This window comes from Halichoerus grypus, chromosome 15 (genome assembly GCF_964656455.1).
Source record: "Halichoerus grypus chromosome 15, mHalGry1.hap1.1, whole genome shotgun sequence".
Classification (NCBI taxonomy): Eukaryota; Metazoa; Chordata; class Mammalia; order Carnivora; family Phocidae; genus Halichoerus; species Halichoerus grypus.
Window position 1 is genome coordinate 17,744,244 of NC_135726.1, and position 26,232 is coordinate 17,770,475.

The 26,232-nt window shown below is 50.5% G+C and overlaps 4 protein-coding genes across 11 annotated transcripts in view; 3 read left to right on the top strand and 1 right to left on the bottom strand.

Moving 5' to 3' along the window:
* Positions 1-5,848, bottom strand: part of DUS2 (dihydrouridine synthase 2) — a 49,188-nt gene extending 43,340 nt beyond the window's left edge. For 2 of the 7 annotated variants that reach the window (XM_036114982.2, XM_036114975.2), the window contains exons 1-2: positions 5,706-5,846; positions 3,013-3,088 (exon numbers count right to left, since the gene is read on the bottom strand). The gene's annotated coding sequence lies outside the window, so the exon portion shown is untranslated. Of the gene's footprint in view, positions 1-2,486; positions 2,550-3,012; positions 3,089-5,431; positions 5,645-5,705 lie in introns of those variants that run through there. The other 5 variants (XM_036114980.2, XM_036114977.2, XM_078063242.1 and 2 more) reach the window with 5 other exon arrangements.
* Positions 5,849-5,853: 5 nt separating this feature from the next.
* On the top strand, positions 5,854-7,705 carry DDX28 (DEAD-box helicase 28). The gene has a single exon (XM_036114974.2). The coding sequence runs from the start codon at positions 5,854-5,856 to the stop codon at positions 7,474-7,476; it is 1,623 nt and encodes a 540-aa protein (XP_035970867.1). The 3' UTR covers positions 7,477-7,705.
* Positions 7,706-10,479: 2,774 nt separating this feature from the next.
* DPEP2NB (DPEP2 neighbor) lies at positions 10,480-11,990 on the top strand. Its single transcript, XM_036114986.2, has 2 exons — positions 10,480-10,546; positions 11,686-11,990. Exons 1-2 carry the CDS (start codon positions 10,480-10,482, stop codon positions 11,988-11,990), a joined length of 372 nt encoding a protein of 123 aa, XP_035970879.1.
* Positions 11,991-19,955: 7,965 nt separating this feature from the next.
* LOC118550194 (dipeptidase 2-like) lies at positions 19,956-25,724 on the top strand. Of its 2 annotated transcripts, XM_036114991.2 has the most exons (11): positions 19,956-20,133; positions 21,053-21,365; positions 21,699-21,825; positions 22,108-22,237; positions 22,321-22,462; positions 22,752-22,821; positions 22,940-23,116; positions 23,466-23,550; positions 24,167-24,242; positions 25,136-25,271; positions 25,365-25,724. In XM_036114991.2, the coding sequence occupies exons 2-11, from the start codon at positions 21,097-21,099 to the stop codon at positions 25,614-25,616; spliced, it is 1,464 nt and encodes a 487-aa protein (XP_035970884.2). In that variant the 5' UTR covers positions 19,956-20,133; positions 21,053-21,096; the 3' UTR covers positions 25,617-25,724. The 2 variants fall into 2 exon arrangements, with proteins under 2 accessions (XP_035970884.2, XP_035970885.2); XM_036114992.2 differs by lacking the exon at positions 19,956-20,133 and having other exon boundaries at positions 20,944-21,365.
* Positions 25,725-26,232: the final 508 nt, after the last annotated feature.

The following is a 26,232-nucleotide window of genomic DNA, read 5'->3' on the forward strand; positions in this document are numbered from 1 at the left end:
CCTGACAGGGCCTGCCCCTAAGAAGGCTCCTCTCAGAGAAGCTAGGCAGTCCCCACCCTTTCCTAGTTAGCGTCACAACCATTCACCGCCCCGAGATCACACCCAGATCACCATTTTAGTTAAATAAACTGAGACGATTTCTCTACCATTCTTTTAAGGGCTGGTCTTCTGACAGTTTTGATTACCTTCTCAGACAGTAACCTTAACTTCAGTTGCATAGATACAAAATCCCATTAATTATAACGCTTTCAGACTGCAGATAACACCATTCAGGGAAAGCAATGAATGGAAAAAACTTTACCAGTCCCTTCCATGTAAATTTTCCTAGAGACTATGACCTTGCTTAAAAAGCGATTTCTTTAAAATAGAAATTTAGAGGCACCTGGGTGGCTCAGTCGTTAAGTATCTGCCTTCAGCTCAGGTCATGATCCCAGGGTCCTGGGATTGAGTCCCATATCAGGCTCCCTGCTCAGCAGGGAGCCTGCTTCTCCCTCTCCCACTGCCCCTGGTTGTGTTCCCTCTCTCACTGTGTCTCTGTCAAATAAATAAATAAAATCTTTAAAAAAAAAAAAAAAAAACAAATTTAGAGTTAAAATGGAAGTCAATTAGGATTAAATATTCAGAGAATTATTCTATTTCCCACTCAAAACACGTGTAGATAAGAAAAAACTAAAGTGATCTATTATATTTATAAGAGAATGAGGTGATACAGCATCTCTCTGTTAAGATTCTGAACTTTGGAATCAGAGAGACCTGCACTGGAATCCCAACTCTACCCGGGCAGATGAATTAACCTAGTGGAGGCCCAGCTCCTCCCTCTGGAATATGAGGCTCCCACAGAATCCATGTCAGGTGGGATGCTATGAAGAGTCAATTCCATGATGCACAATAGCTCTCGGCACACAGTAAGGGTTTAATAAATGTTAACTGCTCTCACTATCGGGCTTTTACACTTTCAACACATTCTAAGTCTATTGTTGTATCAACAAACATCTACTAGTTCTTTTGGGATGAAGGCACTGTGTGAAGCGCTGAAGGTAAAGAAATGGGAAGAACTAAGCTCTCGACCCCAAGGAGTGTCTCGGCTCTGCCAGTGCCATCTATCAAGTGACTGATGACAAGAGCCTGCAAACCAGTCTCTCTGCTTCCAGGCTCATTATGTTCCATCTATGTTCCTTCCAGCAGCCAGAGGGGTCTTTCAAACCACAAATCAGGATAGGATATTCCCATTCTCCAAAGCCTTCCCTTCTGCCCTTAGCATTAAGTCCCAGCTCCTTCACATTGCAAACAAGGTCTGCTCCCTGCCTTCCTCAGAAGCCCTATATTTCATCACTTGCCCCCTGCCCTCTTAACTTTGCCATGCTAAGCTTCAGCTCTTCTGAACTATTTCTAGCTCCCCAAACTGGCCTGCTCTCTCTCAATTTGTAGGCTCTGAACAAGTTGCCCCTGCCTAGAACCCAGATTCCTATTCCTCCACCTGGATGACTTCCAGTAGCCTTTCAGAACCTCCATACAGATGTCACTTCCTCCAGAAAGCCTTCCCTGACACTTATCTCCCAAACACAGAGTAAGGGCACCTCCTCTTAGCTCATTCCTGTGATGGATGGAATATACTCTTGTAATTACAAGAGCAACTATCAATCTGCCTCCCTCATCACAAAGGGAAGGCAAGCACCGCATCTTGCTCATCACTAGGTCCCTGTCCCCCAGAGCACACAATCTGGCATGAGGTAGGTGTTTAGGGTTTGTTGTGAAAAGAAGTTTACAGGTCAAGTGGCAACGAGAACCACAATATGGCTCATGCTACAGCCACAGAAGAGCTCTGTCACAGACAAATGTGCTCTATCACAGAGCATTTCAAGTGCTTTGCCCTATGTCCAGTTTGGTTACAGAGCAAATGACTACCCCCCTCCTTTGCTTACCCAGTAAAGGACTATGAGCCCTTTATGCAACTTGCATAAAAGCTACCACTTGAGTGAACAAGATTCAGGTAAGAAAGCAGCAGGAGATAAAGTTGGGGGCAGACTCTGGAGACTGATTAGGAGGTAAGCTGTAGGCCAAGGGCAACCATTGATGGCTTTTGAGTCAAGGGGTGACAAGGCCATGGCTGTGCTTTAGTAAGATCATTCGGACAACAGATGATGGGCTGGAGAGTGAAAGACAGGAAGGAGGTAAGGAGTTGGGTTAGAAAGAGGGTGAAATGACCTAGGCATGTAGTGAAACAGGCTGAAAAGAGAATGGCCAGCACTTGCACAACAGTCCTGATGCAGGCAGGAAAATGAAGGAACAGGGAGGGAATACTAACAGCCACTTTTTATCTTTGCAATGCCTTGCAATTCTCAAAGCGCTTCATTTGTAACTGTGATTCTCAAACGGGACAGCACACTAAAATCATCTGGAAAGGCTTTAAAAGATACCAATGTCCAGGCCTTACACCCAAAACCAATTAAATCAGAATGTAACCTCCATTAGGGCAGGGATTTTACCTGTTTTGCTTGCTGTCTGTTTGAACAGTATCCAGCATATGCATGGTGCTCAGGAAACATTTACTGAATGAATAAATGAATGAATGAATGTATCATTATCACCTGAGATCCAAGGGACAATTCTGTTTAAAACTTATGGAATAACCAGGCAATGTGAGTTACCATGGCAGCCCTGGGAAAAAATACTACTAAGTTAGGCCCCTGCTCTCAGGAGCTTACATTCTTTCCATAATAAGTAAAACTTTCTTATTTCCAGAGCACTATAATATACAACATGTATCTCAATAACAACTAGACGTTACTCAATGTGAGGAAAAGGAAAAGAGAGGAGCTTTATTCAGTGGCTAATGAACTGACAAAAAGAAATTAAGGGTCATGGGCAGAGACTGGCTCAGACAGATTCCAATCCTTATGAGATTTTGAATCAATCATATTGTCAGGACTTGAGCATGGTGAGAAAACAGCCATATACTAACCAGCTTCCCTGCCCCAAATATTTGGGCAGAACCCAAATGCAAGTACATACCTATGTATTACTCTTTTCTGATAATTCCTTCAGTGTATCTGTTCTGGCTTGATGCAAAGTAAGACTTTGTTTTTATCTGAAAAAAACAGTGGCACATGTAAATGGATAAAACCTGTTGAGTCAGATGTCCAAGAAGCTACATAGATAAGGAACAAGGCGCCCTGAGTTCTTGAAAGAATCATACAAGTAGTATAAAATCACAGTATCTTAGAGTGTCCTTTATATCAACTCCCCTCTATCATATTGCCAACCAGCAGTCATCTGGCCTGGATATGAACTTTTCAATGATGGAAAACTCCTCACCCTCAGGACAGATATGGGCAATTCTAGTTGCTACAGCAGTTCTTTATATCAAATTCAGAATCTGCCTGTTATACCTATGAGTCCTAGTTCTGCCTTCTGGAATAGTACACCCCACAGCACACCTCATCTCTTTTCCATGGGGCACATTCCCCAGATCCATAAGGACAGTTTTGTTCTGCCTAAACTTCTCTTCTCCAGCATCACTCCCTTGAATCACTTTTTCTTGTGTTTATGACTTTCAGGGCCCCCAACGTTCCTAATCCCAAGGGCAAAGCAAGCAATGGCATCGGTGTACTTGCTACAGATTCTGAGGAGGAGGCGGAGCCAGTGCAAGAGTTTGTCAAATGTGCCTACCTAAAGTGAAAGCACAAGTAATCTCAGCCTCTCTTCAGTCCTCATCCTCTATGCAGGATTTCTCAACAACACACTATTCGCATATTGGGCCAGATAATCCTTTTTTGTGGAGGGCTTTCCTGTGCATTGTACAATGTTGAGCAACATCCCTGGCCTCTGCCCACTAGATGCCAGTAGCACCTCCCCAGATGTGACACTAAAAATGTCTCCAAACTCAGGGCGCCTGGGTGCCTCAGTCGGTTAAGTGTCTGCCTTCAGCTCAGGTCATGATCCCAGGGTCCTGGGATCGAGTCCCACATTGGGCTCCCTGCTCAGCAGGGAGCCTGCTTCTCCCTCTGCCTGCTCTGCATGCCCTCCCCACTGCTTGTGCTCTCTCTCTCTAACAAGTAAATAAATAATAAATAATAAATAAATAAAATCTTTTTAAAAATTTTAAATTAAAAATAAAAATGTCTCGGGGCGCCTGTGTGGCTCAGTTGGTTAAGCAACTGCCTTCGGCTCAGGTCATGATCCTGGAGTCCTGGGATCGAGTCCCGCATCGGGCTCCCTGCTCAGCAGGGAGTCTGCTTCTCCCTCTGACCCTCCCCCCTCTCATGTGCTCTCTCACTCTCATTCTCTCTCTTTCAAATAAATAAGTAAAATCTTTAAAAAAAAATAAAATAAAATAAAAATAAAAATGTCTCCAAACTCTGTCAAATGTCCCAGGGTGGGGCAGGGGCAAAATCACCCTCACTTGAGAGCCACTGCTCTATCCAATGACTCTGTTCACCTGTCACTACTCAAATCTCTCTCCTCTGCTGGTTTAATGAGTAACTTTCCAGAAAGTCTACTTATGTATCAAAATGGCATTTGAAACTTTAAAAGTATTTATCATTTTGGAAACAACATGCATTGGTGAGGATGTGGAGAAAAAAGAACCCTCCTGCACTATTGGTGGAAATTAAAACTGGTGCAGCCGTTGTGGAAAACAGTATGGAAGTTTCTCAAAAAAATTAAAAATAGAATTGCCATATGATCCAGCAATTCCAGTACTGGGTATTTATGCAAAGAATACGAAAACAAGAATTCAAAAAAATATATGCACCCCTATGTTTATTGCAGCATTATTTACAATAGCTAAATTATGGAAGCAACTCAAGTGTCCCTTGATAGATGAATGAATAAAGAAGATGTGGTGTATACACACACACACACACACACACACACACACACAATGGAATATTAGCTATTAAAAAAAGAATGAAATCTTGCCATTCGCAACAACATTGATGGTATTAGAGGGTATAATGCTAAGTGAAATAAGTCAATCAGAGAAAGATAAGGGGTTTTTTTGCAACCTGAACATCTGAATTCAAGTAAAATATTCTGACAAGGGCTATGTGAGGCAAGCCACATATCTGATCACTCAGTAAGAAGGACCCTCCTCACCACTATTTAAACAATTTAGGTATCTGGGAAGCCAGTGGAGGTGAGTGATTGCAAGAATGGTAGCTTAAGGATGAAAAGTTGGGAGGGAAGGCAAGAGAATGGAGAGTGAACCTCAGCTGAAAAAGGGGGGGGGAAGTACAGAGAGAAAGGTCTGCTTGAAATAAAGCCTGAAGATCTTACCTCCCACTTCATAGAGAGGCCATAGCTTGCCCTCGGGGTTCTCAGCTCTTGGCCGAGGAAAGTGGGGGTGCCTAGATCTAAGACACCTGGCCCTTGTCTTCTCCCCCAGGCCTGACCATACATTCAGACTCTCAATAAACACTTACTACCAGACCTTGCACGGGGACCGCATCTGGGAAAACACCACCGCACCCTCGGAATTTACAGGAGACCAGCACTGGACAAGCCATCAAAGAAGCGGTGGGAGCGACAAAGGAGAATAGCAAGGGTCAGACACCCAATCTCCAGAAGCCCTCCGCCCCGCTGTCCATAAGGCCAGGCCCCCATCGCCGCGTATCGCCGGACCCCGGAGCCTGCCTCCATCGAGCCCGTTTCCCCAAGGTTGGTCCGGGTCTGGATGTCGCCAAACCCTATTCGGACCTACAGACCTCGCCGCAGTTGAACTTTACAGACTCTCCCTCCTTCCTCAGGGTTCGCCAACTCCACAAGCCTTACTGAGCCGCGCCAGACACCGTCCGCGAGGCCCTGCGCGCCCGTGACGTCATTGCCGTGCGCCTCTCGCACACCAAGAAGACTATGGCTCTGGCGCAGCCGCTGCGGCCGCTGTTGCTCGCGGTTCGGTTGCTTTTGGCGCCTCGACGGGACCTAGCGGTCCTTGGTCCCGACGAGCCCCTGCCCGTGGTGCGCATCCCGCGGGCTCTACAGCGGCGGCAGGAACAGCGGCAGAGCGGGCGACGGAGTTCCCCGCGGCTGGTGCTGGCGCGACCGGGCCCGCTGCTAATCTCAGCGCGGCGGCCGGAGTTGAACCAGCCGGCGCGCCTCACGCTGGGCCGTTGGGAGCGCGCGCCACTAGCTTCGCGTGGTTGGAAGAATCGGCGCTCCCGCAGAGACTACTTCTCTATCGAGCGTGCGCAACAGGAGGCACCATCGCTGCGGAACCCCCCATCCGAGGGCAGCTTCGCGGCTCTGGGTCTGGAACCCCGCGTGCTGCATGCACTACAGGAGGCTGCTCCTGAAGTCGTTCGGCCTACAACCGTGCAGTCGAGCACCATCCCCCCGCTACTTCGCGGCCGCCACATCCTTTGCGCGGCGGAAACCGGCAGTGGCAAGACTCTTGGATACCTGCTACCTCTGCTTCAACGGCTCTTGGGCCGGCCAAGCCTGGACTCGCACAGTATACCTGCCCCTCGAGGCCTGGTCCTTGTGCCTTCGCGAGAATTAGCCGAACAGGTGCGGGCCGTGGCCCAGCCCTTGGGCATCTCCTTGGGCCTCCAGGTGCGGGAGCTAGGGGGAGGCCATGGCATGAGTAGGATCCGGCTGCAACTGTCCAAACAACCTCCAGTAGATGTACTAGTGGCCACTCCAGGAGCTCTGTGGAAGGCCCTGAAAGGTCAACTAATCAGCCTGAAGCAGCTCTCCTACTTGGTGTTGGATGAAGCAGACACACTATTGGATGAAAGCTTCCTAGAACTAGTGGACTATATCTTGGAGAAAAGCCATATAGCAGAAGGCCCCGCTGACTTAAAAGACCCCTTCAATCCCAAAACTCAATTAGTGCTGGTGGGGGCCACATTTCCCGAAGGTGTAGGCCAACTGCTAAGTAAACTTGCCAGCCCAGACTCTCTGACCACCATCACCAGCTCCAAGCTCCACTGCATCATGCCTCACGTTAGACAGACATTTATGAGGCTGAAGGGAGCAGAGAAGGTGACTGAGTTGGTGCAGATCCTCAAGCAACATGACAGATCACAAAGGACTGGCCCCTCGGGAACTGTTCTGGTGTTCTGTAATAGCTCCAGCACTGTGAACTGGCTGGGATATATTCTGGATGACCATAAAATCCAACACCTAAGGCTGCAGGGACAAATGCCAGCCTCAATGAGGGCAGGCATCTTCCAGTGCTTCCAGGAGGGCTCCCGAGACATACTCCTCTGCACAGACATAGCCTCTCGGGGCCTGGACAGCACCCATGTAGAGCTAGTTGTCAATTATGATTTCCCCCTCACCCTGCAAGACTACATCCACAGAGCAGGTAGGGTGGGCCGTGTAGGGAGCGAGGTGCCTGGCACCGTCATCAGCTTTGTGACCCATCCCTGGGATGTAAGCCTGGTTCAGAAGATTGAGCTGGCAGCTCGCCGGAGGAGAAGTCTTCCAGGACTAGGGTCCTCAGTAAGAGAGTCTTTGCCCCAGCAAATCTGATGGTAGCTGGCTTAAATGTGATGCCATTAACAGGAATCTTTCCCTTTGCCCTGGGTGGGTGAGCACACCTGTCGGTAGGATGCACTGGGCTGCCCAATCACCTCCCTGAAGGCCTGGTGAGCTGCTGTCTGGCTTCCAAAGGTAGATTTGGCCAGCACTGGAGAATGAGCATGGTTCTTTGTGGTCTTTCACATGACTCCTGAAAAATAAAGTAGATTTTTTGGCTTTGTATTATGTCATAATTTCTAACAATAAATGATGTTTTTATGGGTCTAATAATAGTTAATACTGAGGTAGAATTCATTGGATTGTGAGAAGATTCACACTCCAAACAACACATCTGGGACCGAGGCTCTTTCCACTGCTGTTTTATTTTTATTTTTATTATTGTTTAAAGATTTTATTCATTCATTTGAGAGAGAGCGAGCACAAGTGGAGAGAGGGAGAAGCAGACTCCCCACTGAGCAGGGAGCCTGATGTGGGATGCGATCCCAGGACCCGGAGATCATGACCCAAGCCGAAGGCAGACGCCCAACCGAGCCACCCAGCCAACCCATTCCATTGCTGTTTTAATTAGTAAACATTTAGATTTTATTTCTTGCCCCCAAAACATCCATTAAGCACCCCAGAGAAGGGAAAGGGGATATGAGTAGCAGATTTTCTTCACCAACAGTGCCCCTGGCAAGCTTGGGCATTCTTGGTGAAATCTCTCTGGGAAGTACTGGCAGAAGAATAGAAGACAGACTGACACAGAAGTAATGCTTGTTGTGCATTTCCAGGCTCTGCCTTCTTTCTCATCTCTTGTGGCAGGGGAAGAGAAAAGAGGATTATACTTTTTACAAAACTGGCAAAATAGGCATGTAGCATCCTCTCTTTCCTAGGTTCCATTTTCTGCAGCATTATATAAGCCTAAAGTAATGCACAGTTGAGAGTCAAATACTCCACAAAACAACTTAAAAATACTTGCACACTGAAAAGGATAAGGTTGCATAGAAAAGAAATGGGCCCAGGGCAATCTCTGCCAGGAGAGAATATTGCACTAAATGTATAATCATATCTCTCTTTTTCATATGAGGAAGGTTGAGGCTCAGAGGGATAAAAGAACTTGCTCAAAATCATACACATAAGTATGACAGAATCTGGTCTGTCTACACCAAGGGTTGAGTTATTTACCAACTTTCAATATTGCCCACTTTGACTCAAAAGCAACCCGGTTTGGACAATAATTGGTCATTCTATCCATGGATCACTGTGGCAGAACTGTTAAAAATACAGATTCCAGGGACACCTGGCCGGCTCAGTCAGTAGAGCATGTGACTCAATCTCTGGGTCGTAAATTCAAGCCCCATGAGGGGTAAAGAGATTACTTAAAAGTAAAATCATAAAAAAAAAAAAAAAAAAAAAAATTACAGATTCCTGAACTCACAACCATTTGTCTATGCTATTCTGCCTTCCCCAGAGATGCAGCCAGGTCCTGATAAGGTATCTAACCCCATCAGGTCAGAGTGATGTTCCCAGACAAACTCTCTGGAGCCTTGGAGAATCTAAGTAGTCTTCTGCTGGCCCACCTGCCAGAAAGAACCTCCTCCAGAGCTCTCCCCTTCACATTTTTCCTCCTAGCTCTCCCCAAGGGCAGTCTGCTCTAATCAGGCCTGACTTCGTGTGTCCTAACATGCACCACACTAATTCAAGCAATTCAGGAATAGAAAGAACATGATGTGGTTCTCAACCAGGGTTGCCCAACCTCTAAAATAGTAGTCCTGTCATTTTCTACCTCCAGGGCACATCGCCTTTGCCCCAAGGAAACAAGCATCCCATCTTCACATATTAAAGGTCAGCAACAGGGGGCTCCCTCCTAAGGAAGGTTATCTCTCATTGCTAGGAAGTTCTTGGCTGCACTATATCCAAGGCTGCCCCAAATATGGTTCCTTCCTGTGGGCCTGATCAGGCTAAGGGCAGAGTTTTCTATTTCCTCCTCCTCGGAGTAGGACCCAATCAGCTTTAGTAACGTCTCTTCACAGTTTGACCGTGTTTTTCACCGGCACTTTTGCTGAGCCCCCACTTCATCCTTTCATAGTGGTAGGATTGTTATTACAGTATTTGCCTTTTGGGGGAGAGATGAAAGTAATGATTAAGTTGTCATTTTGTATTATGTCATTTTGTCATGAATTTGTTTTGAATTTTATACTAAAATGGGCCCACCATTCCCACTGTGTGAAGCCATTCAGGATCCTCATTTTGCCTTGGAGCACCTTTAACATCTCTCCCAGTGTTACTCTGAAATGTGATGAGCTTGTCCTCACATTCCTATCAGGTATAAATCCAGAGCCCAACATGAAGCTCTACCATTGAGCAGAACACCTCTTCACTACTTATGCAACCTTGCATAGGTTTTTTGAGTCCCCCAGTTGTATAAACGTGAGGGTTCTGTGAATTTATATTTGGGGCAGGACAAGTTCAAGAAGAGCTCATCTTTGCTTTTATTCTTCCCAGCTGGAATGTCTTCCCTCTCCTCTCCACGGGTCCAAATCTAACTTATCCTTCAGACCCACTGCCAAGGAGCCTTCTACACAGATCTCTGCCTCTCCAGCTGTTGAATACTTAGGGACAGTGCCATACAACGTAGCTGTCTCTTGGGTTAATCTTGCCTCTCAAGCCAATCGCAGAATGTGGGTTTCTCTTGCCCTCTTTTGGTCCCTGGGGCTGTGAGAGCCCACAGGTATGCTCCACAGGGAGTGGCTACTTCACTAGGGCTGGCTGGGGAGAGAAGTGTGAGGGCCCAGGCAGGGTGCTTCTCTGCCTCCACCCTGTTCTCCTCCACAAAACCCTGAGAGCCTGCCCCTCAAGTCACAGATTCCTTATGTGACCTCACTGGGTAGTGATGACCTCACAGGCCTTCTCACAGTTTCCATGGCAGGGTAACTACGCAAACGTGGCGCTCTCGGGGAAACTCTCCTACCAGTTCTCTACCAGATACCAATCTGTTTGGTTGCCTGAGAGAGAATGTCTGACCGGATCTTCTATATTCATTCTAACTTGTCCTCTGTGCCCTGGGAGGGCAGCACAGCAGGTAGGCCTAGGCCAGGCATCTGTCCAAGAGTCACTGGTGTACACACAACTCCACCTGGCGGCCACATGTTCCTTTGGGGCTTCCCCACCACACCTCAGAACGTAACCAGCTGTAAGTAGAACAAGTGGCCTGGGGCCCCCTCAGGGACTTACAAGGTGTCCCTGCTCCCTGCTGAGGACAAGTGAAAGGACATCCCTGGGCAACTATTCAGAAAGCTTCTAGTCTTTATAAATGCAGCCTTCCCTTTTGGGCTACAAGTTCCTTTTCCATTCTGACCCTTTCCTGATTGGCCCCTTAGGGAAAGTCAAGCGAATTTTTGTTGGCAAGTGATAAATGGAGCAGTTTGAGGAAGAACTGTTGAGGGCTACTCATGAACCTCCCCTTCAAACCCAGGCACCTTCACCGTGCTGTCGGGTAGACACACACATGGGTCCCCTCAGAAACACCCCCAGACTGAGCTGCTGAATACTGGGGAAAGGTGGTGTCATATCGATGGGAAGAACAGAAGAGCCAAGGAGAGTGATGAGTGATACAAGACTAGAGGGCTGACGAAATGGCGTCCTAGGAGGTTGGGTTGACGTGAGCCTAGACTTGCTACCCAGAATCTGGCTCTGAAGCTCCTGCTCACTCTGCCTCCGTATTTGGCCTTTTCCTAATCTAGGTAAAAGTATCAGAGGGCTAGAGGTCAGTGTGGTTGAAAGAGGCAGTGTGAATGGGGCCCAAGAGGAGTTGCCAAGGTGGGAGGGGTTCTTAGCCCATTTATATTATTTTTTTCAACACCTGAAAGGTATTTCCATTAAAGCCTCAGAAGTGACAGACCTTAAGAAATGCTTTTTCTGCTGTGGAAGGGAGACATGGAAGGGATCCTGGCTGCAACTGTTTTCAGGTTCTACGGTTTCCTCTGAGAATGGGGGACAGATTTCCAGGTCTCCTGCTGCTGCCCTAAGCTCCACAGAATCGCTTTTGCAGCCATATTCCTTCTCTAGGGGACTCATAGAGGTGATGGGCCAAGTCTGTGTTTTGGATACCAAGCAGATTAAAGGGCTTCAGCCAGAAACAGGGAGAGACATGAGAGGGGAGGTCCTGGCAAGTCACTGTATACAGCAGAAGTGACTGATGAGATCTGATTTTCTTCCCAGCAGCAGTACCTCCCACTTCTCCTCCTACACCTGGTCACTACCATGTCCTCTACCGAGGGTGTGGAGAAACCCAGGTGGGCTGGCATGGGGAGACATACTGCCTAGTTGGTGGCTACCGGACCTATGGGGATGCTCCTGTGGCCACCCCAGCAAAGGCGGAAGCAGAGAAACCAATTCCCAGCCGGGCTCCCAAGAGACATCGAGCTCTCGCAGAGTCGGATAAAGACCTAGGTTGCTCCAGCCCCAAAATTCGGCGATTGCAGCATGGTGGCAGGAGGCTGACCCCACAGAAGCTTGCTGGCTGAGCCACTCTACAGAGAAGGCAAACGTTTAACCGCCTAAGACAGCTAATGCCTCTTCCTGCAGTGACCGCCTTTGCCCACCACTGGAGGTTAGAACCTGAGCCGTTCTGTCTGAGCCTTCGTCGGCCAGGAGCCTCCTTCCATACTAACTGGCCATGGGCAAGGAGCCTTAGAAACCGAGACTTGAAACGAGAGGCTGCTCTGAACATCCCAGGGTGGAAACTGGCCTGGAAGAAAACCTGATGTTTCTCTGCTCAATATTCTAGAGTCCCTTCTTGGGAAGAAAAAAGAAAAGTCTGACTCTTTGAGCCAAGGAGGATCCAGGAGCAGAGAGAGGGTTCAGAGTAGTCTCAGCAGGGGCCCATCTATCAGATAGACTCCTGCCCCGAGTCATTGCCAGCGGCCATCAACACAAACCAAGAGCTGGGCTTTTTGAAACTGAAAAAAGCAATTTGTGTCTACCCAGGGAGCCTCTTGTCTGGAGTGCCAGGAGGCAGAATAAAGAGACCCAGGAAGATCCGCTCCCCAGTGCAGGAAGAAAATGGAGAGAGTTGGGTGGCACCACCACTGAGGCTCACGTGCTCCTTCATTCCCATCCCTTTCTGGCCCCAGTGGGATTTCTTACTGTTCAATAAAATGATTTTGTCTAACATATTTGACTTGAAATCCAGCTTGTCCAAGGCCAGGCCCCAAACCTCCTTGTTCCCTGAAAGTACATTCCCACATGGGGAACCTGGTGCTCTGAGACCTGCCTCCAAAAAAGACCCCTGAGTGCAGCTTCTAACTGTGTGGCTCTCACAGTGACACCTGTACAAATCGGGGCAGGACCCGGGCAGGTTCTTTAAGAAATGCAGAGCCTGATGAGAACTTCCCTCTGTGTGTGCACATGTGCGTGCATATGTGTGTGTGTGTGTCTAAGAAGATGAGAGGTAGGACTGAGAAGACGTTCTGTCAATCCACCCATCTCTATCCATTTACTCCACAAAATTTTTTTAAGGATTTTATTTATTTGACAGAGAGAGAGACAGCGAGAGAGGGAACACAAGCAGGGGCAGTGGGAGAGGGAGAAGCAGGCTTCCCGTGGAGCAGGGAGCCCGATGCGAGGTTTGATCCCAGGACCCTGGGATCAGGACCTGAGCCGAAGGCAGACGCTTAATGACTGAGACACCCAGGTGCCCCTACTCCATAAATATTTATTGAGCACCTGCTGGTTGCTTGGGGTATATTAGTGAACAAGATGATTGAAGCCCCTCTCCTCATAGCACCCAGAAACTAAAGGAAGAGATAAGTAAAAGATATAATTTCAACTAGTTATAAGTGCAATAAAGAAAAGTAAGATGGGATAAAAGGATAGAGGGATGAGGGGGTGCTAGGTTCCACAAGGTAGTCAGGGGAGGCTTCTCTGAGGAGGCAACATCTCAGTGAAGGTGTGAGGGAATCCTGTGAAGAGTTGGAGGGAGACAATTCCTGGAGGAGGAAATGGCAGGAGCAAAGACCCTGAGGCAGGAATGAGGCTGGCCTGTTGTAGGACCAACAGAAAGGCTTGTGGCCAGAGAGAAAAGAGAAGAATGAAAGATGTGGTTGGAGAAGCAGGCATGGGCCAGACCACAGCAGGCCTTGTCAGCCATGGTGAGGAATGTGGATCTTAAGTGTGATGGGAAAGTCATGGGAAGAAGTTGAGCAGGGTAGTGAAATGATCAGACATAGATGCTAAAAAGATCATTCTGACTACTGTGTGCCATGGCAGTGGGGTGCTGGCTGTTACCCATGGAATGTCTCTCTCAGCAGTTAAGGGGACAGTTGGTCCTAGGGAGTGGGGGTGGGGGAATATCAGCAGAGAAGAAAGCGCACAGGGTGTGTGTGGCCCTGTGTGCCAGGTCCACGTGCCTTAGCTTCCCAGATCCAAAGTGGGCACTGTCAGCAGCTTGTAGCTCTCAGGCCCAGGTGAAGCCACTCACCCTGTGGACAGCACGCTCACCCCCAAGGGCCACACCAGCAAGAGTGTTTCTCCTCTTCTGGCACCCCAAAGGCCGGGAAAGGTCCTGATAACTTAAGAAGTTTCCCTAACCTGGGTTAGAGGAAGGAGGCACAGGCCCTGGAGAGTTCCCACTGTGAGTCTCAGTTAACCCACAAAACACAGTAATGCCTCTTCCTGCAGCGACTCCCACTACCCACTGCTGGAGATTAGAACCCCGTGTTGCTCTCTGAAACTTGGTGTGACTGAGGAAGATTTGTGACCCTGGAGGAGTCAGGTAGGTTGGCAATTCCCAAACATGAGGCAAACAGACTCATGGGGCAGACTCTTAGGAAAACTAGAGATCCCCAGTGCCTACACCAGTCCTACTGAATACATTTTTCCAGGAGGAATCTGGAAACCTGCAGTTTTAAATTTTTCCCATAATCGTGATTTTATAGGAAATACAAGTGACAGAGGAACCTGTTAAATGACACCATGGGATGCAATCAGCAAGTTCTAAGACAATTCCAAAACTCTAAAGGACAAAGGACATGATTTTTTCAACAAACAAATTGCAAGGAAGGAAGGAAGAGGAACCCATGCATTAAGAGATATAATAACCGAATGCAATGTGGGTGGCCTTATCTACATTATAATCAAACAATTATTTAAAAATTAGTCCCAGGGCGCCTGGGTGGCTCAGATGGTTGAGCGTCTGCCTTTAGCTCGGGTCATGATCCCAGGGTCCTGGGATCAAGCCCCACGTCCGGGCTCCTGGCTCAGTGGGGAGCCTGCTTCTCCCTCTCCCTCTCCCTCTCCATCTCTCCCTGCTCATGCTTTCTCTCTCTCTCTCTATCTCTGTGTCTCAAATGAATAAATAAAACCTTAAAAAAAATAATAAAATAAAAAAATAAAAATTAGGCAATCAGGGAAATTTGAACATAATAGATAATTTATGATATTAAGGAAGTATTGTGACTCTCTTAGGTGCCATAATGGTTTGGTAGTTGTCTTTTAAAAAGAGCCGTTATCTTTTAGAGATGCAAACTTAAATATGGATGGAATAAATGTTTGATTTGCCTTAAAATATTCTGTAGAAGGTATAAATGAGTAAGGTATAAATGAAACAAGATGGGCCATCCACAATTGTTGAAGCTGGACGACTGGTACATAGGGGTTCAATATACTCTTCTACTTTTTCATGTTTGAAATTACCCTAATAAGTTAAAAGAGATTTTTTTTTTAAAGCTTCTCAGGTGCAGCCTGATGTTCGTCAGCCAGATTTGGAATCAGTGAGGACTCGGGGTGAAGGGGGGTTGGCTTCATAGCATAAATTAGCAGGTGGGAGCCACGGCAGCCAGGCAGAGGAGGGCAGCCCTCCTGCATGAACACAGGAAGCACGGAGGGCTCTGAGGCAGGGTACGCTGTGTACAGCATGTTGTTGCTGGTCTGACAGGCCTCAGAGATAAGCAGGCTAGGTTGAGCAAAGGGACAGCAAGTCTGAACTTGAGGCTAACTGAAAAAAATCACATATGCTGCATCATAGATGTTTGTTTGGTCAGAGCCGGTTCCCAGCACTTGGTGTGCACACAGCCCACTCTTCCAGATGCTTCTGTCAGTAGATGTGGTAGATAACTGCTGGAAACTTGTCCAGCCCCTTCACGGCATACCCCAGCACGGGGCCAGCTCCAGGAGGTGATCAGCGGGGAACGCCTAGACAAACAGAGGATGTAAGGGACTTGAAGCCTCTCCCAGTGAGAGAAGGAGCAGCTGAAAGTCAAGAAGTCCATGGAACCCCAATCTGACTTGGCCCCGAGGGCATGTGCAGCTGCTGGCCTCCCTACCCTTTCCTCCCCTTCAGCCAGGCTCAAGGAGGGTTCCGTCCTCGGGCCAGGAGGCTATTCTCTCTGCCATCACTGGTTTCCCCAAATGGCTGCCTTATGTCCCATGAAGCCACACTGAAGACAGGGCCAGGCCAGTCCAACTTTGGTGAGCCTGGCAGTGGTGAACAGGAAGTGGGTGGCATGTGCAGAAGCAGACAGGACAGACCTTGCCAAATGGCTGGTAGTCATTCTCCAAAGTTCTCTCCCCACATGGGCCTGGAGCACCCACAGAGAGCGAGCCCAAAGAGATAAAAACTCTTGAGTAGCTCTGGCCTGGGGTCCCAGAGAGCCCTGGACATCAGGAAGCTAAGTACATTCCTCCACCACAAACTCAGTCCCATTGTCCTCACAAGTTGCCCCCAAATTTATGAATTCCCTCTGCCCAGTGTTCAGGGAGGCCTCCAGACAGAGGGGTACAGAGATCAAGAAAGGGCATCTGTTAGCTGGGGCAACTGCTTCATACCCGCAGTGGTCCGAGATGGAGAACAGAATCGGAAAGCTCAAAGCTGAAAAAATCTAGGAGTAAGGGAATTTTGGTTTCAAATCCCAGCTCCACCTATCAGTTTCACCGAGATGAACCTCAATTTTCTCACCTAGAAAATGAGGCTGGTAAAAACCTACCTTGTGGGCTATCGTTAAGATCAATCGGACTACGATGCATGAGACTGGTAGCACAGCTCTGGACACACAGTAGCTTTGGCTGCTCTGGCATGTTGTCCCTGTTGTCACATGCCCTTGCTCCATGAAGGAAGGAAAGGCAGCAGTCTGCTGAGCTCCAAGTCGACTCGCTCTTCAAGGAATGTTGGTTGAGCCTTTGCTGTGTGCAGGTCTGGCACTAGGGGCCAGAATATGGTGGTCATGGCCTCACTGAGTTCACTTGCCAGCTTCGGCAGGGCCAGCGACTGCAGGCTGCTGTGAGGAGGATACGGACAAAGGCCAGGAGGAGGAGGAGGGAAAGGTTCCAGCAAACCTGAACCTGAGCAATCGGAGAGGCTCATCCACGCTCCTGTTTTTAAAGAGAGTAAGTTACTGAAGAGGGTTTGGATTTGTCAGGTTCTCCATGATATGCCCCCTCTGCAGGCGACTGAATATCACAGTTCAGAAGGTGCCATCTGAATCCCAGGGACTCCCTGTAGGATCTTCCTCAGTCGAACTCCTGTAGCCCTGCCCGTCCAGCCTCCCCCCAGCTGATGGCAAGACCGCAAGAACATGGGACGGCATGCAAACCAACCTCAGGACGGGAGTCCCAAGCCCTGTGGGCTTCACCCCTAAATCACCGAAATATCTGGTCCCAGGAAACAGCCCCGTCAGACACTTAAAGCCTGCCAGACACCACGGTGCCTTTGCTCTGGGGACCCTGTGTACTGGACCCTCCATACTGCCTGAAATCAGGCCGAGTCTGGCTGCAAGAGACCCAAGATGGACAGGAAGGCGGGCAAGGACGTGGAAGACAAAGGTGGGAATAGGGAGAAGGCCGGCTGGAAACGGGAGACAGAGAGGCACTCGTGCTTACCTAGCAAAGTGGACGGTGACTGCCTTTTGAAGGAAAATGTGCTACCTGTTGGCCACTTCTGGAAGGGTAGCCTTAGCTTTGTGATTAGAGGATGTGTGTCCGTGGTGGCCAGGCTGTCTTCTGGCCAGAGAGACTGTTGTGACTTGGGAATTAGGCTCTGTCATCGTGGCAGCAGAACCAGCGTAACACCCAGAAAGAAGTAGGGGCAGCATGAGTCTCCAGGTGCAAGGAGCCCTGAATGAGGACGAACATCACCCGGGCAATGCTGGATACTGAGGAAGCCCCTGCCTCTGCCCCACTCCTGTGTTCTGAGCATGTGAAGTGGCCTATCACTCAGTCTGACAGCCTTCTTCCCTGCATATTCTTGTAATACACTGGAGATCAGTGGGGTTAGGTCAGCTCTGCCACGAAAGTGAGCTTGGACCCAGGAAAAGCCTGTTTCTACCACTGCATCCGCTGCAGGTCTTGATTTAGGTAAACACTACATAGGTGAGGAATTAGAAGAGAGGGTGCTTACTCACATACCCCTTTGCCTACACTGGCCCTGCCTCAGCAGCCCCACGAGTGGGAGGCTAAGGGAACGGCACATACAAGGCTCCATGGTAGTAGGCCGCAAAGCAAGAAGGCAACAGGGTTTATGCCATTGCTGAGACTAGAGAGGCCAGCCAAATAAAAGAATTTGGTACATGAGTATGGTAATGGCTTTTTCCTAAAAGCAAAAATCCTCTCCAGATTTCTTTTGGTTAGTAAAAACAGGCACTAATGTAGGTCTTTTGTAAAAGCAAGGTGGCATGATGCAAACTTTCCAAAACCTGGGGTACTCATCGCTTTACGCCATTCTGACTTATGAAAGGCTTCATGGGAAAGTTCTGACTTCAGCTAGTGGGGAAACCTGTATCCTGAGAGCAACAGGAAGGAACAGAAGAACTTTAGGCAAGAGGATGATAGATTCTTCTCAAAGAGAGATAGGTCTGGCAGTTCATTTGGGGAATGGACTGGAAGTGGGGAGACCAGGAGGAGGTGAGAGATGAAAGTGACCGGTACTGGGGAAGAGTTAGTGGGAATGGAGAAGACACGCCTGGGAGATGTTTGGGGGTTGAACCAGAATGATCTGGAGATGCTGTTAAAAGGGAGAAGGGGGCAGAGGGGAGGAGACGTCACAGATGACATTCAGGTCAGCTCTGGAGCCAGACCCTGGGCTTCCCCCGTTTTCTCTTGTGTCCACTGCCAGCAAGCACCTGGATAATTTCTCATAGCCCCTCCTCCCAAATTGTCCAGGTCTGTCCACAGATACTGGAGTCTTCTGAAGGACAAGGAAGGGAGGGAGACAGGGAGGGAGACAGGGAGGGAGGGAGGGAGAGAGGGAGGGAGGAAGGAAGGAAGGAAGGAAGGAAGGAAGGAAGGAAGGGGGAGGGAGGGGGGAGGGGCGGAAGGAAGGAATGGGACAAGGAGGCTTCACTAGTGTGTTTATTTCCCCCTGCACAGGACAGGGCAGAGAGATGGCCTCGGGAGAGGTAAAAAGGAGAACAGTCCACTCACTCGGTTGGCTAAAACCTGCTTGCTACTTGAGTATGAGTGTTTACATGTCCCTGCGTGTATAAGGGTCTGGGTCTGTCTGTGTTTCTGTGATTGGCTTTGTATGGTCACCTCAAGGCCATGACTAGCAATGCTAGTTAGTTTAAGGACTGAAGTTGAACATTACTGAAAATTATTCTGCCTGGCTGATCTTCTACAGAGATGGTGCCCACTTTCTCTGGTTCACCACTGCCTGCCTGTGCTGGGCTAGAGTTTCCTCCAAGTCTTGGGGTGTAAGACATCTGGCCCCTGGAGAAAAGCTAACAAACCTCAAAAAACTAAACTCTCCCTTCTTATTTCTCTGTCAGCAGCTGCTGTTTATCCTGGATTTCCTCCCTACCTCTTCGATTGTTTATACTCCCTACTTCCTGGGGGGGCTATTAAGAGTGGAATAGAGAAGTTGTTTATTCCCCAAACCAACATTTTTGTCTTGGAGACCAGCCGATCCAAGAGTTTCTCCTCTGCTTCCCCACTTGCTGGCTTCATGAGTGGGTGTGGGGCTGCTGGGGGTAGTGGGAGAAAGGAGGGAGCCAGGTCTGAGTTTGGGCTCCCCAGCTACCCAGGGCAAGGACATACCCTAGGGGACGCACACTCTGCAGTGGGGCTGCCCAGACAACCCTCCAGTTGCAGTAGTCAGAGAGCAGACCCACCTTGAGCACAGTGCCACTGGTTTGCCCTTCACCCCTGCCTGCCTGCACCGGGCACCAGCATATGCACAATCACTCAGATATACCCAAGCTGGCAGTTTTTTGCTCATTTCCTTTCTAGGGTGGTTTCTAAGGTCTCCAGTCTTCAGACTTGGTCACTACCCCTGCACTGGTCACTCCTGCCACCTGGAAAAGGTCCCAAAGGTCAAGCAGCTCCAAAGGGTGCCAAGGTTCACAGTAGGACCTTGAGAGGCTGGGGAGGAAGGAGTTTGAGCAAAGACCTTGAAGCATCTCAGTGGCGGAGCTTCTGGGAAAAGATGCATTCTGGTGTGTGTGTGTGTGTGTGTGTGTGTGTGTGTGTGTGTAGGGAGGTGGTTCTTGGAGGAGGAAACTAGGGTGATGAGGGTGGGGCCTTCAGAGGAAGAATGCAACTCAGCCTAGAGATTTCTGGGAGAGCTAGAGCCACACGAGCTAGAAGATAATGCGGATGTAGCCTCAGAACCTGGATGCCAGGCCTTTTCCTTAGGCGCCACACTTCTGACTTCAATTAAGACAGAGATTCCACACTGAGGTAGGTGGGATCCTGATCAACAGGCTCAGCCAGCAGTTCTGGGAGGAATGTTGCTGGGATGGGGGGGAAAGGTACTCTGCTGCCCTAAAAATGACTTAATTTCCTTCCACTCAAACAGCTTACTGAGTTCCTGCTCTGTTCAGTAAGCCATCCCTGACCCTCCCCAGAAGGTTGCTCAGTTCACATCCCAAAAATCCCTCCCTTCAGACCCAGTGTAGCATCTGCTGAGGAGGGACCTCTTTCCTGAGACTGACAGGAAGACTGGGGGAGAGGCGCCCCTGACAGTTCCCAGTTCAGGCTTGAGTCCCCCAGGGGATGGACAAGTAGGCAAGGAAGTAAGGTAGGGGAGAGAGAGGTCAGGGGCAAAGGGCCTCTTCCTGAATGCAAAGTCCACAAGGTTAACCCCTCATTTCCAGAAACTCTCGGCTCCCGACCCCACGGTGGCCTCGCTGTGGCTCAGCCCAGGAATCCGAGAGCTCAGAGTACTGTGGCCAGAGACATTTGCATGTAGCCCTCAGGGTGGCCGGTGCAGGATGCAGGCAAACTGGGGAGGTGATGTGGTTGAGAGGCCTCAGGGCCGCGGGCTACTCTCTGGGAGGAGCACCCCAAGCCTTCTCTCTTGCAGAGCAAGGTTAGAGGCAGCAGCAGAGCAACCTGGGTCAGTCCCTCAGAACACTGGGGATGGAGAGGCGACAGCAGAGAGAGCCCGCCCAGAGGGTGGTGTCCTGTAGGCTGGGGGCGGGGGCAGGGGCGGGGGCGGGGACGGGGGGCGGGAGGAGGTGGAGCGCGTGCCTAGGCGGAGAGCCGGGGTCCAGGGTCTTGCAAGTCCGTTCTCCCCTTGCCAGACCGCGCCGCCGCGTGGTCCGAGTCGACGCTCTAAACTTTATCGTCGCTCTCTGCCCCTCGCCACCCATCTCAGGCTCCAGACACCGGCCCCTGCCTGCCTGTCCTGCCCTGAGCAGCATGCAGCCCCTGGGCCTCGAGGGTACCCCCGCCATCCGCCGGCGACCGCTGCTGCGTCTCCTGCTCCTGCTGTCTCTGCTGCTGCCGCGGCCGATAACCCGTGCCCAGACCACACAGGGAACCCCCAGCTCCCGGACCCCGCCGGCCACCCCCAGCTCCCCAACCCCGCCGGCCACCCCCAGCTCCTGGACCCTGCCGGCCACCTCCAGTGCCCCAAGTCTGCGGGAGCGCGCGCGGGCGCTGATGCGGGACTTCCGTCTCGTGGACGGGTGCGTAGGTGCGGTGTGGGGGCGCGTGGAGACTGAGCCCACCTCAAAGGGGGGAAGGAGTTCGCAGCGTGCAGGGCTAGTGAGGAAGCTCCCTCATACCACCCCTGGATGCACTCTCCCATCATCCATGGGCGCCTTTTCCCTTCCTCTGTCATTGCGCCCCTGCTGGGAAGCCCCCAGCCTAGTGCTCAAGGGGTCCTAGTATAGTCTGTGTGACAGTGTGGTGGGGGGGGCATCCCCCCCACCAACGTTGGCTCATGTCCTGCTTGATCCCAAGGCTTAAGGAGCCCACCCATTTGCCCCTGACCGGATCTTGCCTTGCCCACCCTCCAGCCACAACGACATGCCGATTGTGCTGAGGCAGTTTTACCGCAACCGGCTACAGGATGTCAATCTGCGCAATTTCAGCCGTGGCCAGACCAGCCTGGACAGGCTTAGAGACGGTCTCGTGGGCGCCCAGGTACCACACCGACGCACAGCATGGTTGAGAGGGAGTGTGGGGGCCCCAGAGACCACAGGTTAATCACATGGGAACTCAGTTACCTTACAGCCCCCCAAAATGCTACAACATGGATGCTGGGGGCTGCAGGGGTCACAGTGAGCTAGTTTGGTGGGCATCCAAGTACTACAGAATAAGCAGTGCATTACAAGTGACCATTTTTGCTGTGTGGGCTGTGAAGGCGAGAAGCCCATGGAGCTCTAAAGCAACCCCTGCCCAAGCCAACCCATGGCCTTCCCCCAGTTCTGGTCAGCCTACGTCCCATGCCAGACCCAGGAACGGGATGCCCTGCGCCTCACCCTGGAGCAAATTGACCTCATCCACCGCATGTGTACCTCCTATTCTGAGTTGGAGCTTGTGACTTCAGTTAAAGGTAGGCAGACGGGTGGGGGTTGTTAGGGACTTGTTTGAATACTCCAGCCTCTGAAAGTGATCACCTGACCTACCTGCCCCCAGCTCTGAACAACACCCGGAAGCTGGCTTGCCTCATTGGTGTGGAGGGTGGCCACTCGCTGGACAGCAGCCTTTCCATCTTGCGTACCTTCTATGTGCTGGGTGTGCGCTACCTGACACTCACTCACACCTGCAACACACCCTGGTGAGCATAGTGCAAATGGTATGCGCCCACTGATGCAGGCATCTGCCCAAGATCACACTGGGGCTCAGACCAAGCTTTACCCCTGGGATCTGGCACTGACCCTGGAGTGGGGAGGGGAGCAGGGGTTCCCAGAGCAAGACTGGATTCCCAGTAGGGACTGCCTCGTGCCAGGCACAGCCCAGCTTGGGTCTCTGCTCTTGCTCCAGGGGGTTGCTGGTATAGAGGATTCAATAGGCTCTTGTAGCCAAGTCATGGCCACCATTCAGACTGCCTCCTGGTCATCCTGCAGGGCAGAGAGCTCAGCTAAGGGCATCCATTCCTTCCACAACAATGTCAGTGGGCTGACCAGCTTCGGTGAGGTGAGGACCCTAGTTCCCTACCCTGTCCCCCATAAATGTGCATGTCCCACCAGTTCCCTACAGAAAAATGCATGGGCATGTGCACCCCTGATGCCCTTTCCCCAACCTGTCCCTGCAGAAGGTGGTGGTGGAAATGAACCGCTTGGGCATGATGGTAGATTTGTCGCATGTCTCAGACACTGTGGCTCGGCGAGCCTTGGAAGTGTCACAGGCACCTGTGATCTTTTCCCACTCGGCTGCCCGAGGTGTGTGCAAGAATGCCAGGAACGTTCCTGACGATATCCTACAACTTCTGGTGAGAGACTGCCCTGGCCCTCAAAGCTCAAGCTAGAGGTTTAAACCAGGAGCCCTTGAGCCTGAGCCCCTGTTCCCTCATCTTCCTCAAACCCTAGACTGAACATCTGCCCCACAAACCCACAGTCCACAGCCCCTGAATTCTTGAACTCAGGTGTGGGGGTTCTAAGTGGCAAATGCTCCAAGACATTTCCATCCCAACAAGAGCTGAGACTCCTCCATTCACACAAACCTAGAGGTGAAGTCTCCTCTGAACTCAAAGCCAGAGATGAACATCTTCCTCACAGGAGCCTAGAGGCAGGTAGTTGCTCTGGGGTCGAAGCTGAATGTCCATTTGTCCGCCCCTGCAGAAGAAGAATGGAGGCATCGTGATGGTGTCTTTGTCAGCGGGGGTGCTGCCATGCAACCTGTTAGCCAACGTGTCCACTGTGGCAGGTAAGCCCTGCCTGGGCTCTCTGAATAACTGATTTGGACCTGAAGCCTTGGGCGGAGGGCCTCAGTACAGCCCCAGTGGTCTGACCCATTCTCGGCTGTAGACACAGCTCCTAAAAACTCAGTGATGGACGGTATAAAGCACCTTGGTGCCATGTGGAACCAAAGACACAGAGTTGGTAACTACGATACTCATGGGCATAAGGGAGCCAGTCAGACATAGAGCCCAGGTCCCAACCATCTGTGCCTCCGCGGGGGCTCCCAGAGCTCCCTACCCCTGCCTCTGACCAAGACCTGGGCAACCCCTGAAGTCTCTGTGGTCTTTGTCAGTTGTATTCTTTGTCTCTTGCTCATCCTCCACACCCATGGAAAGGAGCCCCCATGGTTCTCAAGGAGACTGGAGGCAGGGTGATCCTGGATGAGAAATGGCCCAAATGGGTTCCACTCCAAATCTAAATTCCAGTCTAGAGTCAACTGGGATCAGCTTCCTCAAGTTGGTACACTGGGTGCCAGGAACTGGCCTGCGTGGCCTACGGGCTGCAAGAAGGGGAATCAGTAGAGTGCAGTCCCCAGCCCCCCTGCCCTGGAAGTCCCACACTGCTGACTCTCTATCCCCCAGATCACTTTGACTACATCAGGGCAGCCATTGGATCCAAGTTCATTGGGATTGGCGGAGATTATGATGGGGCCACACGGTAAGCGCTTCTCTACGGCTTGTCTGGGGCTGGCTGTGCCACAGTAGGGCCTTGACAGTCCCCATGCCCACGACACCGTGGTCCTCCTAGCCTTTAGGCCCACCTCGCATCTCTCCACACCCAGAGTCTATTTCCTGGGCCCTTCTGTTTGTCTGTGACCCCTTGGCCCCACTCTAGGTCATCATCATCATCATCTGCCCAGCAGGTGCACCCACCCTTAGTGCCAGCAGACCTATTGCTTCTTTTTTTAAGTTTTATTTATTTAACTAATCTTTACACCCAATGTGGGGCTTCAACTCACAATACCGAGATCAAGAGTCACATGCTCTTCCGACCAAGCCAGCCAGGGTGCCCCTGACCCACTGCTTCTGAGCAGACTCTTAAGCAAGGTCTGGTGTGAACTGACCCTTTCCTCTGCCTGCAGCTGGGGCTGTGCCTACAGGAGGTCAACCCAGTTCTTAAAAAGCTTTTCTTCTTTTTATAAATGGAGGGAAACTTTGTATTCAGTGAAAGGCATAGATCTTTTTGTGTTTTTTTTAAATAGGCTCCATGCCCAGTGTGGAGCCCAAAATGGGGCTTGAACTCATGATCCTGAGATCGAGACCTGAGCTGATATCAAGAGTGGGATGCTTAACTGACTGAGCCACTGAGGCGTCCCAGCATAGATCTTAACAGTACAATTCAATGAGTGTTTATGAATATTCAAAGTGGTTAAGAGCTTCCTTTTGCAGGATAAAGAGCAGGTGTGAATCACTTACCCTCTCCAAGTCTCCCTTTCCCATATCTGACCAGAGCTGGGGTTCAGTAGACCTGGATACATGGGGCTGTGGTTCTGAGTCATGAACAGGGAACAGGGCTGAGGTTCCACAGCTGGCTGGCTCGCGGCCACACAGGTTCCCTCAGGGGCTGGAGGACGTGTCCACGTACCCGGTTCTGATAGAGGAGTTGCTGAGTCGTGGCTGGAGTGAGGAAGAGCTCCAGGGTGTTCTTCGCGGAAACCTGCTGCGGGTCTTCGGACAGGTGGAACAGGTATGCTGGCCTGGGCAAAAGAGTAGCACATGGGCCTGAGCAAGTGTGTTGGAGTTGCTTTGGGAGCTGCTGACCCCTGACTGCTACTTCCAGGTACGGGAGGCAAGTAAGGGGCAAAGCCCCCTGGAGGATGAGTTTCCGGATGAGCAGCTGGGCAGTTCTTGCCGCTCTGTTCTCTCACGTCTGCATCAGACACAGTACCTGGCTCCAGACCAGAAACTAACTTCAGCGCATTGGACACCTAAGTGGTCACCTAAACAATCATTGTCAAAATCTCCCCCGAACATGGCTCCAGGCCTCACAGTTATTGCTGCCTGTTTAGTCCTCATTCTGTGGTTCTGGTGACCCAGTTCATCCTACCAGATGTTACTGTGGCAGCCACAGACACCCCACAATGTTCCCCCATCATGCAGGCACAAATATTTCCTGAAAATAAATGTTTTACACATGGAACCAGGCATGAGTGTCCTTCTCTGTGGCAGGGTCTGGTGGCACAGGCTCCCAATTCTGGTGGTTGGTGGGGGACCCTGCAGTTCAGCCACCAGTTACTCAAGTAAGACCTGAGTCTCACTAGCAGGAGCGGAGAAGACCCTGATGGTTGGGCTCAGCACTGGAAGAAGACAGTGGATCGGGGCACCTGGGTGGCTCAGTCATTAAGCATCTGCCTTTGGCTCAGGTCATGATCCCAGGGTCCTGGGATCGAACCCTGTGTTGGGCTCCCTACTCAGCGGGGAGCCTGCTTCTCCCTCTCCCACTCCCCCTGCTTGTGTTCCCTCTCTCGCTCTGTCTCTGTCAAATAAATAAAATCTTAAAAAAAAAAAAAGAAGACGACGACGACGACAGTAGCTGGTAGCTCCAGCTGTGGGAGAGTGGATCTTCTTCTGGGTTGCCTCTCAATAGCTCACCTCAGTCCGCATCCTGACCCACTGACCACCACCTCGGGATCCTGAAGGGAACTCTG

What these genes read in the sequence shown, in the direction of transcription:
- DDX28 (XM_036114974.2), top strand. Translation starts at nt 5,854, where the DNA reads ATGGCTCTGGCGCAGCCGCTGCGGCCGCTGTTGCTCGCGGTTCGGTTG.
- DPEP2NB (XM_036114986.2), top strand. Translation starts at nt 10,480, where the DNA reads ATGTCTGACCGGATCTTCTATATTCATTCTAACTTGTCCTCTGTGCCC. An exon ending in CTGGGAGGGCAGCACAGCAG is followed by an intron (nt 10,547 to 11,685) that starts GTAGGCCTAGGC and finishes TTTTCTTCCCAG; the next exon opens with CAGCAGTACCTCCCACTTCT.
- LOC118550194 (XM_036114991.2), top strand. Translation starts at nt 21,097, where the DNA reads ATGCAGCCCCTGGGCCTCGAGGGTACCCCCGCCATCCGCCGGCGACCG. An exon ending in CAACGTGTCCACTGTGGCAG is followed by an intron (nt 23,551 to 24,166) that starts GTAAGCCCTGCC and finishes TCTATCCCCCAG; the next exon opens with ATCACTTTGACTACATCAGG. An exon ending in TCTTCGGACAGGTGGAACAG is followed by an intron (nt 25,272 to 25,364) that starts GTATGCTGGCCT and finishes TGCTACTTCCAG; the next exon opens with GTACGGGAGGCAAGTAAGGG.